The sequence below is a fragment of the Phascolarctos cinereus genome, unplaced genomic scaffold (assembly GCF_003287225.1).
Source record: "Phascolarctos cinereus isolate Bilbo 61053 unplaced genomic scaffold, phaCin_HiC Scaffold_4;HRSCAF=312, whole genome shotgun sequence".
Taxonomy (NCBI): domain Eukaryota; kingdom Metazoa; phylum Chordata; class Mammalia; order Diprotodontia; family Phascolarctidae; genus Phascolarctos; species Phascolarctos cinereus.
In genome coordinates this window covers 500,207,901-500,222,605 of record NW_027555847.1, presented here as the reverse complement: position 1 = coordinate 500,222,605, position 14,705 = coordinate 500,207,901, and the positions used below count along the sequence as shown (strand labels likewise).

At 37.4% G+C, this 14,705-nt stretch overlaps 1 protein-coding gene across 12 annotated transcripts in view; it reads right to left on the bottom strand.

Annotated features, from left to right (window-relative positions):
• ZNF521 (zinc finger protein 521) overlaps nucleotides 1–14,705 on the bottom strand; it is a 345,041-nt gene that overhangs the window by 30,775 nt on the left and 299,561 nt on the right. For 11 of the 12 annotated variants that reach the window (XM_078153455.1, XM_078153456.1, XM_078153457.1 and 8 more), the window contains 2 exons: nucleotides 7,143–7,274; nucleotides 4,365–4,480 (listed from right to left, as the gene is read on the bottom strand). In XM_078153455.1, coding sequence (XP_078009581.1) covers nucleotides 4,365–4,480; nucleotides 7,143–7,274 — 248 coding nt within the window. Of the gene's footprint in view, nucleotides 1–4,364; nucleotides 4,481–7,142; nucleotides 7,275–14,705 lie in introns of those variants that run through there. The other variant, XM_020968724.2, reaches the window with a different exon arrangement.

Genomic DNA, 14,705 nt, shown 5'->3' with positions numbered 1-14,705 from the left:
TTTCTTAATGGGTAGAAAGGAGGAAGGGGGAGGAAAAGACAAATTTTTGTTGGCTGAAAAGAAATTAATGACAAACATGTGTGTACTAAGTCACTGCCACCAAAGTGGCTTGATTGTATTTCTTGTTTTGGCTAATAGACTTTAGTTTTTGGACTGACAAGTTATTTTCCAATTTCAACTTTTTTTTTATAATTCATTCACTTAATAAAATTGTATTGTGTTTTTCCCAGACTTAACATGCCCAGTCTTCACACAGGAGATGAAAAAAAAATCAATATTTAAAAAAATACATTAATTCTTTCTTCTAACCTTCGGTATAAGAGTAACTGGAATAATAAATGCTAATGCAGAGGGCTAAGAATGCCTTAGGTTATAACCTCAAAGTAAGGAACCCCCAAACTAGGAAATTTAAAGTGAGAACTGATGCGTGTGATTAACACATAAGCATAACACAGGACCTGGAGCATAGACCATGCATCCATAGGCACCATATAGGTACACGTGCAAAACATTGGCTTCAAACTATCAAATTCTAATCTCCAGCTCTTAATGCTGTAGTTCTATAGCAGAAGCTACGCACAATGATAGGACCAGGGATTTATCATCTCAGCCTTGTTTCTGTCCAGACAACGGACGTTTGATTTTCAGTCCTGGTGACACCAAACTGACACTACTGCACCCTCAGGATATAAATCAAGCTAGCATTTTGGCTTATGAGATCAGGGCATGTTTGGCTGAATTCAAATGAATGAGTCAGAAATGATTTGAACTGTACTCTCTGCAACTGAGATCATAAGCATTTCTGAAGAGTTGTGTGGTCCCTATTTGAACGGAATCTAATGAAGAGAATAGAAAACAATGGCTTCCAAACACTATATTCCGTGAAACCCTAGGGTATCTTAAGATATCACTAGGGGTTCCTTGAAAAAAAACTGGGGTCCTGATCGATCTGTTTAATTATATCTGCTCTATTACCTCTGGGCCCCACACCAAAACTGTGCTAGGGGCTAGGATTCTGGCAGTGGAAACAATGAAGGTTACACATCTCAAAGGGCTAGCATCTGCTAATAAAGAGAAAAATGAAATTTTACCAATTTAGCACCTACATGGAGCACAAAAATTGTATTTTCAACTGCTAATTCCCACTCCCCAGGCCCTGTACACTGCTCCAAAGTGAAAAGTAGCATAGAATAGTGGATACAGGCCAGGCCTTGGAATTAGGAAGACTTGGGTTTGAATCTTGACTCTCACAAACTAACTGTGTGACCTTGGCTAAGTAACATAACCTCTGATGTCTCAGGCAACTCTAGAAGTCTTTGTTAGAGACAGCTTAACAGTCTCCATTGGCAGAGGGAGTTTGTATGCTAGCTATTCCCTACATGAATTAAATCATAGATTTAGGGGTAGGCAATCGATTAATAAGCATTTATTAAACTTATAACTATATGAAAAATGATGGGGTTATACAGAAGAAGCAAAAATAGTCCTTACCTCCAAGTGACTTATATTCTAATAGGGGAGACAATATATACACAAATGGGTACATAAAAATACACATTGAGTTGAGGGAAGGTAGCCTGGGTGGGGGGGGGAGGACTAGGAAAGACTTCCTACAGAAGGTGAGGTTTGAGCTGAATCTTGAAGGAAGCCAGGGAAACTAAGGGGTAGAGGTAAAGAGGGAGAACACTGCATACATGGAGGACAGCCAGTGGAAAAACACTGAGATGGGAGACAGGGTGCCAAGTATAAGCAAGCACGTTGGTATGGTTATACTATAAAGGCAGGATAAGGCCAAGTTGTGGAGAGCTTTAAATGCCAATCAAAGGAGTTTATATTTGATTGCAGAGGTACTATGGAGCCACTGAAATGTATTGAATAGGTAGAAGCGGTGTGACATGGTTAGACCTACAAATTAGGACAGAGAGGGCCTTGAGGAATGTAGTCCAATTCAATGGTAAAAGTAAGTGGTGATGGAGTCCTGCACTAGGGTGGTAGCTGTGTAAATGGAAAGACAGGAGCATATGTGAGTGAATTTTGTAGAGAAAGAAATAATAAGATTTGGCAACTGACTGGTCACGCCAGGTAAGCAAGAGGCTCAGACTATAAACCTAGGTAACTGGAAGGATGGTGGTTCCTTAGAACAGAGGTGTCAGACTCATGGCTGTCCTTAGTTCAGCCTGAACCAGATGAAAATGTAATTGGGAAATGTGTAACAAAATAAATAAAAACACAATACAACATGGACAATGTTCTTTAAGTCAATATGTGATTCAGAGAAACATTTCTATTTGAGTTTGATACCACCGCCTTAGATAGTAATTGGGGGAGTTTATTAGAAAGGTAGGATTGGGAGGGAAGATAATTTTGGATACATTGAACTTAAGGTGTCTATGGAATATCTAGCTGCCAATTTCTAATAGGCAGTTGTTAATAAAGGATTGGAGTCCAGAAGAGGAACTAGATGTAGACATGCCATCTGCATAGGGATGACAAACCTATCAGAGCTGATGAGATTGCCAGGTAAAAGAGTATATGCTGAGAAAAAATGAAGAGAGCCCAGGTAGAATCTGTGGAATGCTACAGAGAGGTCAAAAAGACAGGGATTGAGAAAAGACTATCACATGTGGAGAAGACCACTGGTAATGTTGGAGACAGTCAGATGATAAGGCCTGAAGCTAGACTACAGAAAGTTAAGAAGAGAATGAGAGGAGAAGAACTAGAAGCATTAAGTATAGATGGCTTTCTTAAGTTTTCTGGGGAAGGAAAGAGAAAAGCTATTAGGTGTGAGATGTTAGTGTTTAATTGTTTTCATCATGTCCAACTCTTTGTGATCCCTTTTGGGGTTTTCTTGGCAAAGCTACTGGAATGGTTTGATATTTCCTTCTCCAGCTCATTTATAGATGAGGAAACTGAGGCAAACAGGGTGAAGTGACTTGCCCAGGGTCACACAGCTACTAAGTCTCTCAGGCTGGATTTGAACTCATGGAGATGAGTCTTCCTGACTCCAGGCCCAGCACTCTATCTACTATGCCATCTAACCACCCTTAGAGTGAGATAACCTGGGTTAAAATATTGGTTCTGCCATACTTCTTGTGAGAGCTTGCGTAAGTCATAGCTCCTCTCTAGGCTTTAGTAGCCTTCTCTGTAAAATTAGTGGTTTGGACTAAATAACTGAGAAGGTACATTCCAGTCCCATAATTGTGATTCTAGATATCGCTAAAAACAATCAGACCCTGTTCCAAACGTCACATTAACTAAGTCTCCCATCATCTTTCATTGGACATCCCTGAATGACCAAAGCAATAAAAATAAAATTATTGTCAATCAGACATTTTAAGAGTAAAATTTCCCTCTAATATGTATGACTAACTTCTCTTCATCTTCCCCTTCACTAGCAATCAGAAAAGAACAGAATTCTTTTTCGAAACGATAAGAAGCATGGAGGTATTAAACTCAGTCTTGTTGTTAAAACTGTGTGTAGTAGCACACTGTGATTGTTGCATTGGTTCACCTGCCCTTTAATATATCCTTTTTATATAGTTTTTCTAATATAGCCTATTTACATGTAGGCTGATGACTAAAAGGTTATATATTGCAAGGCTTCTACTATGATAAATTGGTGATATCTTAAACTACTCAGTCACTAATAGTCATTATCTCTTCCCGTCTTAACCAAGGGGAACAACACAGTTTCACATAATGTATTTCGTATGTCCAAGGAGATAAACTGGGACAGGAATGAGTATGCCCATTTTACAGAAGAAGCAATAGAAACAAAAATTAGTTTCTCCACACAATAGCTGTTCAAATATACCTATGATGTGTATAGGTCAATCCAACTCTATTTCCTAACAGACCCTAAGTAATAGTGATCTCATTCTACTGAAGAAATTAAGAAACTTGTGTCTTCTTTTCCTTTCTCTCCCCTCCAATTTCAAGCCCAGTTAAGCCCAGAACACATCTGGGCATCTACCTACCAAGGTGGTGGCTCAGTGGGGAATTAAGCATGACAGGAGAGTTTTAGGGAAAACGAACCTGATACAAATGGTTCCACAGACTTGACCCTTGACTATCTCATTGTGTTGGTAGGTCTGTTAACAGATGTGTTTTAGTTCTTTTATGACTGATAGCAGCTAGAGGCAAGCTATTTTTGATATCAGTTAATCCAAAATCATATTCTCTCCTTGCTTCAATACACACACACACACACACACCACACACACACACACACACACACACACACACACACACCCTTTCAGGAAGGGCCCAGGATGAGTGAGGTCATGAATCCAGATTTAAAACACCTTGTTTCATACAGTCTTAGCAACCAAATTCCGCTTCAGCCATCCTTGCAGGGACATTACCTGCAGCTCTGTTTGGAAGAAAAACTTCTGTGGACATTGTGTGCAGTCATAGATCTTGTCTTCTTGTCCATGGGCTGAGAAAATGTGCTGCTGCAACTTGTTTGCTTGGACAAAAACTGCAATGATAAAAAAAAAAACAACAGGGTGAACTTTAAGTGATTTCATCTCACAAATGCCTTTAGTCAGTGATTTCCTGAGGAGGCTCAGGAGCATGGCTGACACACCTCTTTCTTCAGTTTGACAGGGGCCATATAACTGGTGAGAGTGAAGTGGCATTTATCCACTGTTGCCTTCTCATGTTTGTTGAGATGAACTCTACTCTGTGTCTAATTCAACCCAAACAACTGCAAAGGAAAGATTTATAGATGCCTTGCTCCCTGCAATTCACTTAAAAAAATAAAGCTGGAAATTGTCAAATGAGCAGCCCTGAGAATGAACAAAAATGACTCATTTCCCAGCAACCCACAGGTTAAGAAAGCCTAGATGCCAAAGCTCTGTTTATTGTATTTGCCCAGAGTTGTAGCTAGCAAACAGTTCTCTATTTAAATGTGTTAATGCTAAAAATTATATCCCACAGCTACTCTGGGGCACCGTCTATAAATGTGAAACAGAACGGCAGGTAAATTCTCTTTGGATACTTTAAGATCAACTCTGCCTACACACTGAATGCAAGGGTTTCAATAATATAAACATGTTCAATTTTAATGACTACAAAACAAGGCCCTAAGACTGTGTAACAGTTTACCTAGGAGACATACTATTAATAATTAAATTGTATATGCCAGAGGCAGTGTTTGGGTTGGCAGAACTGACTTCTGATGGATGCCTTGTGCACTGTGACCTAAAAAAAGTTTGCATCTACAATATTAATCTGTATAGGCAGGGAAAGCATTTATTAAAGATGCTGGCATTTGACTTTGACTCCACTCTAATCATTAAAATTATTCTAATTGCAAGCCAACATAAAATATTAGAATATTGTTCTTGTGAGTCATACATTTTAATCACATTTCTCATTATCTTAAAGAACTGCTCAGATTTCTTCTTCCACATAACACGCTTTGTTCTGGAGATTTTTTTTCCATTGTCATTTCTACAATTCTTTCAAGATCCACTAATACAGTTTATCAAATGCCCTTGCTAATGATTAATGCATTGTTGTCTCTTTATCCCATCAGCAAAAAAGAAAAAAACAACAAAAAAAAAACCAAACCACAGGGTTTTAATAACAGATCAGAATCAACTAATCTCCATCCACCTTCACACACAACTACTAGCTCAGATATTAAAAGATTATTTTATCAGGGATCTTACTCGCTGGGAGAGCTACGATTAGTACTATTTTGTGAAGAGTTCTTATACCAGGTTTTAGAAAGGACCTTGCCCTCAACTTATTTCTTAACTCTTTATAACCTAAGATACCCTAGATTGTGGTTTAAAAAAATTACTTTGTCAGATATGCGTGTGAAGAGCATGGCGTAGTAGGAAAGAACACTAAATTTGGAGTCACAGGAGCAGGACTCAGCTCCTGACCACTGCCTGTGATATGACGGGCACAAACTCTCTGAGCACCTCAGTTTCCTCATTTACAAAATGGGGGGATGTTTAACATAGATGGCATTTAAAGTTCCTTGCAGTTCTAATTCTATGAGGCTGTTATCCTTCTGATGTCATATTTCTCCCCTGATAACTCACCTCCTCTGAAAAAGCCTGGTAGGATCCATAGTAAACACGAAGACAAAGAAGGGGACTTACTGAAGGAATAATTAAATGAAGCTCTTTCTCAGACAAATTGCTGAAAGCTGAGCTATCAACACCTTCAGGCACTACTGTTAAGTCATACGGTGAAAATGGCCTTTCTTTTAAAATTTATGACTGAACAGTAATCTGGACTTTAAATACAGTGAAGTAATAATTGGTCTTTAGCATTTTTTTTTTGAGAATCAACTCCTTCCCAACACCCTCAAAATCAAGATCTTTAGAGGAGGCAAGTATTTTTGTTTTTCGGACAAGCAGGAAGAGATGAAAGGAGCTGAGGGACCTTTGACCATCAATCAACCATAAAAATATGTAATTATCCCAAAGTACTCTCCGCAAAATGAATTTTTCACTGGTGGGATGGGCAGATTTGGTCACATCTGCCCTATGAGTTTCATTTTAGTTTCTGATTTCTTCTTATAAAGCTGAATGAAAACATTATGAGGTTTAATAAGAACTTCCTATTAAAAGGGTAAACTTATTTTAAAATCTATTAAAAAAACATAATTGAACATAAAACAGAGTAGGTGCAGTTTTTCAGCTCAGATTTTGAGCACAGCTACTTCCCCCAATGTTCTCTCATTTCTTATATGGAGTAGGTTATAAAATTTCTCTCATCTGAAAAGCAGATGTGTGGACAATAGCACCACACTTCTATTTGAACATCTGTGATTAAAACACAGCTGTTTGCAGGCAGCTTTAACCTTGGTAACCTTTTAACATCAAGAGGATGAAAGTGAGCAAAATGTGGGTCTCATTCTGCAATTGGAAAAATGCAAACTTCTGACAGAAGAACTTGAAATGCCATTTGTGCACATTGATGCTTAACCTCCATCCGTATCTGAGGCCTTAAGTAGGCAGCGATCAATAATGCTAATACACAGAAATCAAACATCTTCCCCCAAATTGACCTAAAGTCATATCTGCAAAAGGCCATATCAATGGGAGGCATGCATTTGTAGGAAAGACATGATGTCGCCCTAAGACACCCCAGAGTTTTCCCAAGCTTGGTTTTCCTACCCGTAAAGCAGACCGGACACTTAAAGGTGCCTCCCATCCCTTCAAAGCTGTGTTCTATCAGGTGGCACTGAAGCTTGGCAGGGGAATCAAAGGTCTGATTGCAAAGTTTGCACTCATGGTTCAGTCCTTCATCTGTGGAAGGAAAGGAAGCAAAAGGAAAAGTGAAACTTAACCACATTTGTTTCTTTCTCATATAGCAAAGATATTCCTAGCAAACATCTATTCTATGATTCTATAATTTGCATTAATTTCTTTTTTTTCAAATTAAAAAATGTTTATTAATTACCTCTGGGTACCACAAGGCATTAGAAATTTCAATGTTAAAACATTTTTCAAATAAAAAGAAAACCCAGAATAATAAGAAGGCATATCCTATTATAGGATGAATAGATTTTATTATATTACCTATTAAAAAAGATGTGTTGGAATATTAAGAGTTATAAGTGTCTTTGGCTCTAAATATCATTGTTTTTTAAGGACTATGTGCTTTCAGGAGATGACCCAAAGGAATCATATCTAAGACACACAAAAAGTGGATAATAGGATTGAGTCATACTTTTCAACACCAAGTTCCTTACATCTGTCTCTCTTTGCCAAAGGGAGAATAGACATTCTCTGTAGTTTCCTTCTCTAGTATGCCTTTTTGCTTTTCGGTCCTTCACCAGAATTTTTGTTTTCTTAGCCAGGTGGCTCTAAAAATTTCTCTGTTTCTATTCTTAGTACAAGGTTTCTTGTAGTCTTCTAAGAATATTGGCCCTCTTTCCTATTCCCTATATCTTCTGGTAGTTTTTAACCATTCTGGAACTAGTAATATTCAGTACTCTTCTGAGTTCATTTCTTCCTTTGCATCTTCAAGTACAATATTTTTTCCCTGATGTAGACTTTTTTTCCCTGAAATTCTCTTATCCACTACAATTCTGTCCAAGATCCTTTTTCACTAGCTCCAGGTATTTTCTTGATAACTTGAGAACATTTTTTATTGGATGGATGAGTTTACTAGTTGCTAGGTAAGAAGTTAATTGTATGCTCTAATCCTGATTAAAAAGGACCAATTCCCTAAGCAACATTTGGAAACTGCTTTCCTGGATGTTTCGTCTTGCATGTAGTAGCTGTGTTGTGTTTGTTGAATGAAAGAATGAAAGAAAAATGAATGTTAAAGTAGTAAAGTTCATCAAACAATAATGTAATGGGAAAAAATGACCTATTTTACTGAATCATGGAGTCATATTGCAAATATTGCCAGCCTAAATAAGACATAATTTGAAGATAGTGCTGCCATTTTGAACTAAAACACTCTTTAAAAAAATTTTATGAGTCTCCTATACAAATCTTTTCACCCGAATTTTGGGGAAAGAATGTATTCAGTGAAAGATCTATGCTGTCTCCAGTTCCCACATTCTGTTTATCTCAAGCAGAGCTACAAGTATTTAACATAGTAAATCAAATAAATTTTACCCAAGTTTTGCTCTTAGGTAGCATTTTGCAGCATTAGGTAGCTAACCAGTCTTCCCTATAAAAGTAATTTCCCCAATTCTTCTGATATAGATTTTCTTTTGATTAAAAGCCTTATACTGTCTCCTTCCCAAGTCCCATCTCAATTTGTTATCATAAACAATGAAAATCAGTGGCATTGGGACCACCTCTAAAAAATACCGCTTTATTGAGAGAGAGGCATTTAACCCTTGTTCCCTGGTTTTCAGTCAACTTATGAACAGGCTGTCCCCTTCTTTTCATGCTATACGACTGTTAGCCACTCTACCAAGGAAAATTTACAGTGAAATCTACTGGGGGCAAAGCAATGAACTACATAGACATATCATACGGGTAACATGTCCAGATGCAAACATTTCCTTCCTTCAGTTCACAGGAAACATGATTTGTATAAGTGGTGAACCAACTGGTACTGCCAGCATCACAAAATCCCAATTACAAAGTGACTTCTTATTAGCTAAGTAGGAGTAGAATCACTCTATTTGTATTCCTCATCTTTCTTCTCACACAAGTAGGAGTCTTTAGAAGCAGAGGACTGGAATTTATAAAAAGAGAAGCAAAGCACTAATTAAGCCACCCGGTACTGTCTACATTTCCAAGACATAAAAACCCACTCTGCATTTGGGTGGCACAGTAAATTCCTTGATTATAATTATGTAAGAGGGGTTTTAATTGTGCATACTGAGATGACAAGGGGGTAATACAAAAAAGCCTCAAGGATTATACATGATCAAGAGGTTTGGTCCTTTTTTTCCCCTTAGAGTCACAAATAAAATATTACCTTCGTCTAGAAACTGAAGAGTGTAAGGGATGCTGTTGTATATTAGGTAACTGGGTCAGTAAGTTAATCAGGAGCAGTATTAGTGATACTGAAATGAATTTCTATTTCCCATATGCTGCATATTATTATTTTGGTGTAATTATGGCAACTCAAAGCCTTTTTTTTTCATTTCTCAATCAAAACTGTTTCTAATAACATAGACATAGCTATGATCCTGAGTACTTTTTCAATATTTCATTAAACATCTGTAATTTTACCAGTATGGATATTCTCTCCACTTATATAGATAGCAACTCCCTCCTCTTTGTAGACCATTTCCACAAACTGGCTAGGATTTAAACAATCACCATCCAATGGGCAATACTTGGTGATATGCCTTCCTAAATTGGGGCTAGATGAAACAACAAAGGAGGATTTTACTGGAGGACAAGGGACACATGTAATCAAAAATAATCAATATTCAATAAACAATATTTGTGATACTGATGGCTTTCTTGAATTGTAATGGAACAATCTCTTGGTAGAGCAAAAATGAAGTGTCTAACTACAGCCCCCATAAAAGTTATTATTCCTGTATGGAGTTGGCCTTTCCTGACTAGAGCTCTCTTGTTTGTAGTGATCATAGAAATTCCAAAAGTAGATGTAGAAATGTGTGAATATATATAGTATAATGTATATGTATATATTGTATAATATATAATGTTTACATACACCTACATATATACAATACATATATGTGTGTCTATGTAGACACATACATATGTGTATGTATGTATATCTATACACATACCTATACTTATATACACGTAAGCACATGTACATATATACACACAAACACACACATATGTATGCATACACATACTCCCTTCCAATACTGAGTTATGTGTATAGCTAGCTCATCCTCCTCTGTTAGGAAAGGCATTAGTATTCACATTTACAATATGATTTATTATTAATGAAATATTAGAGTTGGAAGGAGTGATTCTTTATCTTCTTTTGGACTACTGCAGTCTGTCAACATCCTTCCTAAAATACGGTACCCAAAATACAATATTCCAGATGTGATCTACTCAGCATAATCAGATGGGACTGTCACTTTCCCATGTTCTGGAAACAATAGTTCTATTGATGGTAAGATCACATCCATTTTTTTTTTGGCTGACATCACACTGGCAAATCATTGTGAGCTTATAGGCCACCCTGACCTTCTGATCATTTTCATATGAATTTCTGCCTAGTAATGAATCCTTATCATGCACTTATGTGATTGATTTTCTTGGACCCAAGCACAGAGCTTTGAACAATAAGGTAGGCCCATGGAACATTGTAAAGAACCCTGTGCATTATCTGTGTTGGATTCTTCCAGTACACATGTGCCTTAAAATGTGGTGGTAAATATGAGCTAGGTGATATAACTGATCCTTTCATGCCCAGTTCACCCAAAGCTGGCCTTTTTAATACAGTGATGTGATAGATGGGCCACAGGAAACAAATCTGAAAACAAGAGTACAAAGACATACATCCTCACACAGCAAATGGTACAAACACAAAAAACAATATTCTGATAATAAAAAACACTGAAGGGCATGCTGTGAAAATACCTTTGATATCCATCTCTTATCTCTCCTTTGCTTTTTCCCTACTTCCCACCATAAGAGAACATGTATCGCCAGTTGTAGCTATCATGAAAAATTTTTTAAAATGAGGGACCTCAAAAAGTTATCATTATGTAAGTGTGATAAGTATGGTTATTTTTTAAAATATTTTTGAAAATGAGCTCTTAAAAAAATCTGTTTACTTTGGCAGAAATATGCTTCTATATTATTCTGGACACACATTAGCAGTAATTGGGGTGACTCTAAATTCTTCATCTTCTTTTTGCTAAGGATTTCTAAAAATCTGGATAAATCTGGTTAAGTCTGGTCACTCTTTCTACTCTCATGTTGGCTTCTGTCCGACCTTATTCCTGCTTAGCAAACAAGATGCACTAAGACAAGTACTACGCCCTAGAATCAAATTTAATTTTAATTAAAAAATATTCACCCAGTGACAAATTCAACAGCTCCTTTTCCAAGTAAAACTGACAAGAAATACTGGATCAGAATCCAATCTAAGAAGCCATTTTATTCACCCTTTGGAAATCTTTATTTTTCCTTATCTACATAAGAACACACATAAACATATATACGTGCATACACATACACACACACATACATACATAAAAGTGCTGAACAGCTTTTAAAAATTCAATCAAAATAATCATCTGCTTTTTAGAAAGGAGGTGGCTGATAGTAATTGGAAGATACTGTCTGACTCATTTATTAAAATGAGATTCAGAGTCAATTCATTTAATAACCATTAGGACATTCTATTAATAAGGTTGGTGCAGCCCTATAAAATCTTTAAAACAAAAAACAAAGCAAAACAAAACAATACGTATTAACACCCAGGTTTGGGTATCAACTTTTAAGTACTTCTAACCAAACTGGTGTAAAAACAGTGAATGGCAAGAAGGAGAAAAAAGGGAAATTGCATTTCAAGTAAATTACATGAATGAAAATAAGGAAATTAACTTTTAAAAATCAATTTCATGCTTTTCTAGACCAAAGACAAAACTACCTTCTATTGTACTCTGAACAGATCTTTGAATATACACCTGTGTGTTTGTGTGTTTGTGTGTATGTGTGTATGTGTGTAGAACCGTATGTAGGGCCCAAAAACAGAGGCAGAGATTGGACTAGATCACCAAAATCCCTTCCAAATCTAAAATCCTATGATCTTTTGATTTAATACCCACCTAAGTGAAACTAGAACAAACAGGAGGTCTGAACTGCCTTTCCGTGGGTGTCTACTTTAAGCTATGACAGAAGATGATTTTGACATAACTGAGAAATTATTTTACTGTCTGCATGTAGAAATCTCAGCTAAGTTAATTATTTCCGTTTGTTAATCCTCACTCAGGTGATACATTTGTACATAAATGTAAACAGGAATCAATTCTACATAGAAGAGGTTGATAGTAATGTAAATATTTACTCAAATATTAAATGTTTCAATGGAGAGAGGCAGAATGTAATTGAGGTGCAATCCATTACCTTAGTAGGAGGCTTGAGAGTCAGCTATAAAACTTGAAACTGTAAGAATAAAAGCCCACTCTCTTCTGAAGCCAATTAAAAAGGGGTAGATTATTTCTACCCCTCTGACTTCTGAAACCTGGGCCTGCACATCTGCTAATTTGTTACTTTTATTGCTGGGAAAACCGATAAAATTGTTACTATTTGGATGTTCACGCACAACTCAAGTTACAAGCTCAACATGGCAATTGTTAGTTTAACAGAAGACACTGACATTTCAATATAAGCTTTAAACAAGAGAAACCCTTTAAGCAGCCTCCAGACTGTATGTCCCATGTTTATGCTCCTTTTCCTTCAATAAAAACAAAAAACCTAGTGCGGCTACAAGCAAATGTTCAGTGGTTGACTTACACGCAGCTGTTATCCCAGTAACCACTGGGGGCCCCCTTATATTGTCTGATCAACACTACAGCCATTACAGAGGACCAATTTGTAACGGTTTATAAGTAGGACTCTTTCTCTCAGTTACCCCCGAGACTGTCCAGAAGGGTCCTTCAGCCTCTTACACTGCATAAATCTATAGGCTAAGGTCCAAAGATATAAACCCCTCCTGGTAAATCATCATGTGGCAGGGTCCATACTTAAAAGCTCTGATCAGAGTGGGAGTAAACTCTGCCCTCAGAATCCAAACATAGGAATCAGATGGCCTGCAGTTGCTGTAATTTTCCAGTTACAAAGAGTGTACTACTCTAGCCTTGTGTGTTTTTTTCCCTTTCCATAAGAAAACTATGCCCTAAACCAATTTCTTTTCCCCTTTCTACTTTGCTTCTCTCTTCTTCCCTAAGTTAATTTCCTGAGCACACATTTATAAACCAGAGGTCTGAGGAGCAACAAAGAAAAGCCATAGATGACAAACTAACCCCTCGGCTACAATGGCTCACCCTAGAAAGCAAGGGGAGAGAAATAGGCCACAGAACTGTGCTGTAATTTGCCATGTTCACAACCATCAAATTCTTTCTAGGTTCCCACATTCCTGCCACTGTAGCTTGTTGTAAGATCCTACTGCATATATTTCACAACTGCAGCATAAACACAGAAAGGTGCTAATTTGGCAGTGGAGAATTTCATTCAGATTTCAAAGCCTGCTACAAGAGATGTGCTTCTCCAGCCCCCAAAGTAAGAATTGTTGAAGGGTACTGGGTAGCATGCTAACTTTCCTTCACACCTGTTTAAAAGCGCTGCGCTTATTCTTCTGAAAGATCACATAAGGAAATGGATGGTGCCTGAAAACTGACGCTAACACCTTATTCCAGTGTCTCTCCCTAGGAACCTCTGCTACTGTCAAGTCTTTCTGATTATACCACAGAAAACAGGAAACACTGTGCGTTGAGATAGGCTATAGCAGGATATGAAATATGAACTTAAGAACATTGCCATGAGAGCTGGTAATCCCCAATTCAAATGAACACCAGGTTCTAAAAACAATACTCTAAGTGCTGGAAGCTCTTAGGTCTAGCAAAAAAAGAAGAAAAAAAAAAGAAAAAGGACATTTTATCCACCAAGCCTTCCTTCAGCTCCTATTTCAGAAAGCTAGAGAAGGTGTAAGTCAGAATTGAACTCAACCACCATTATGGAGTTTTAAGTTTGTCGTTTTGTTTTGTTTTGTTTTAATCTGTTATTATTGTTGTTGCCAATATACCAAAGGACAACTGTTCTGAGTCTTTTTTCATTCAAAGGCTCTAATATTGACACTGAAATTTCCTGTTTTGGACTTCTCACTATCAGCAGGGCTCGGGTAGAAAATGATTCTACTGGGGTAGCCTGCACTGTACCCAGCAGATTTAAAAGAGCCTGGGGGCTGCCTAGAGCCCCATAAACATCAGCAGCTTGGAAACTAGTGGGAGGTCCAGGTGGGTAAGGATGGGAGAATCAGGATGTGGGATTTTAGTTTCTCTGAGATGCAATATCATCCAATTCCTTGATGGCTGCTATTGGTTGTACAGAATACTTACTAGAGGGTCTCTTTTTATTTCTTCCTTTTTTTTTTTTTTGAAAGAGAACACTAGAATATTATTCATAAAAAAATTAGATTGCTCTTCAGTTTGGGTGACCAACAGAGACTTCAGGAAGGAGGAACATAGAGATGGCAGGTGGATTGAAGAGGAAGGATAAAGCTATCCTCTGGGTCTGATGAAGATGTAAACAACTACAGTTCCT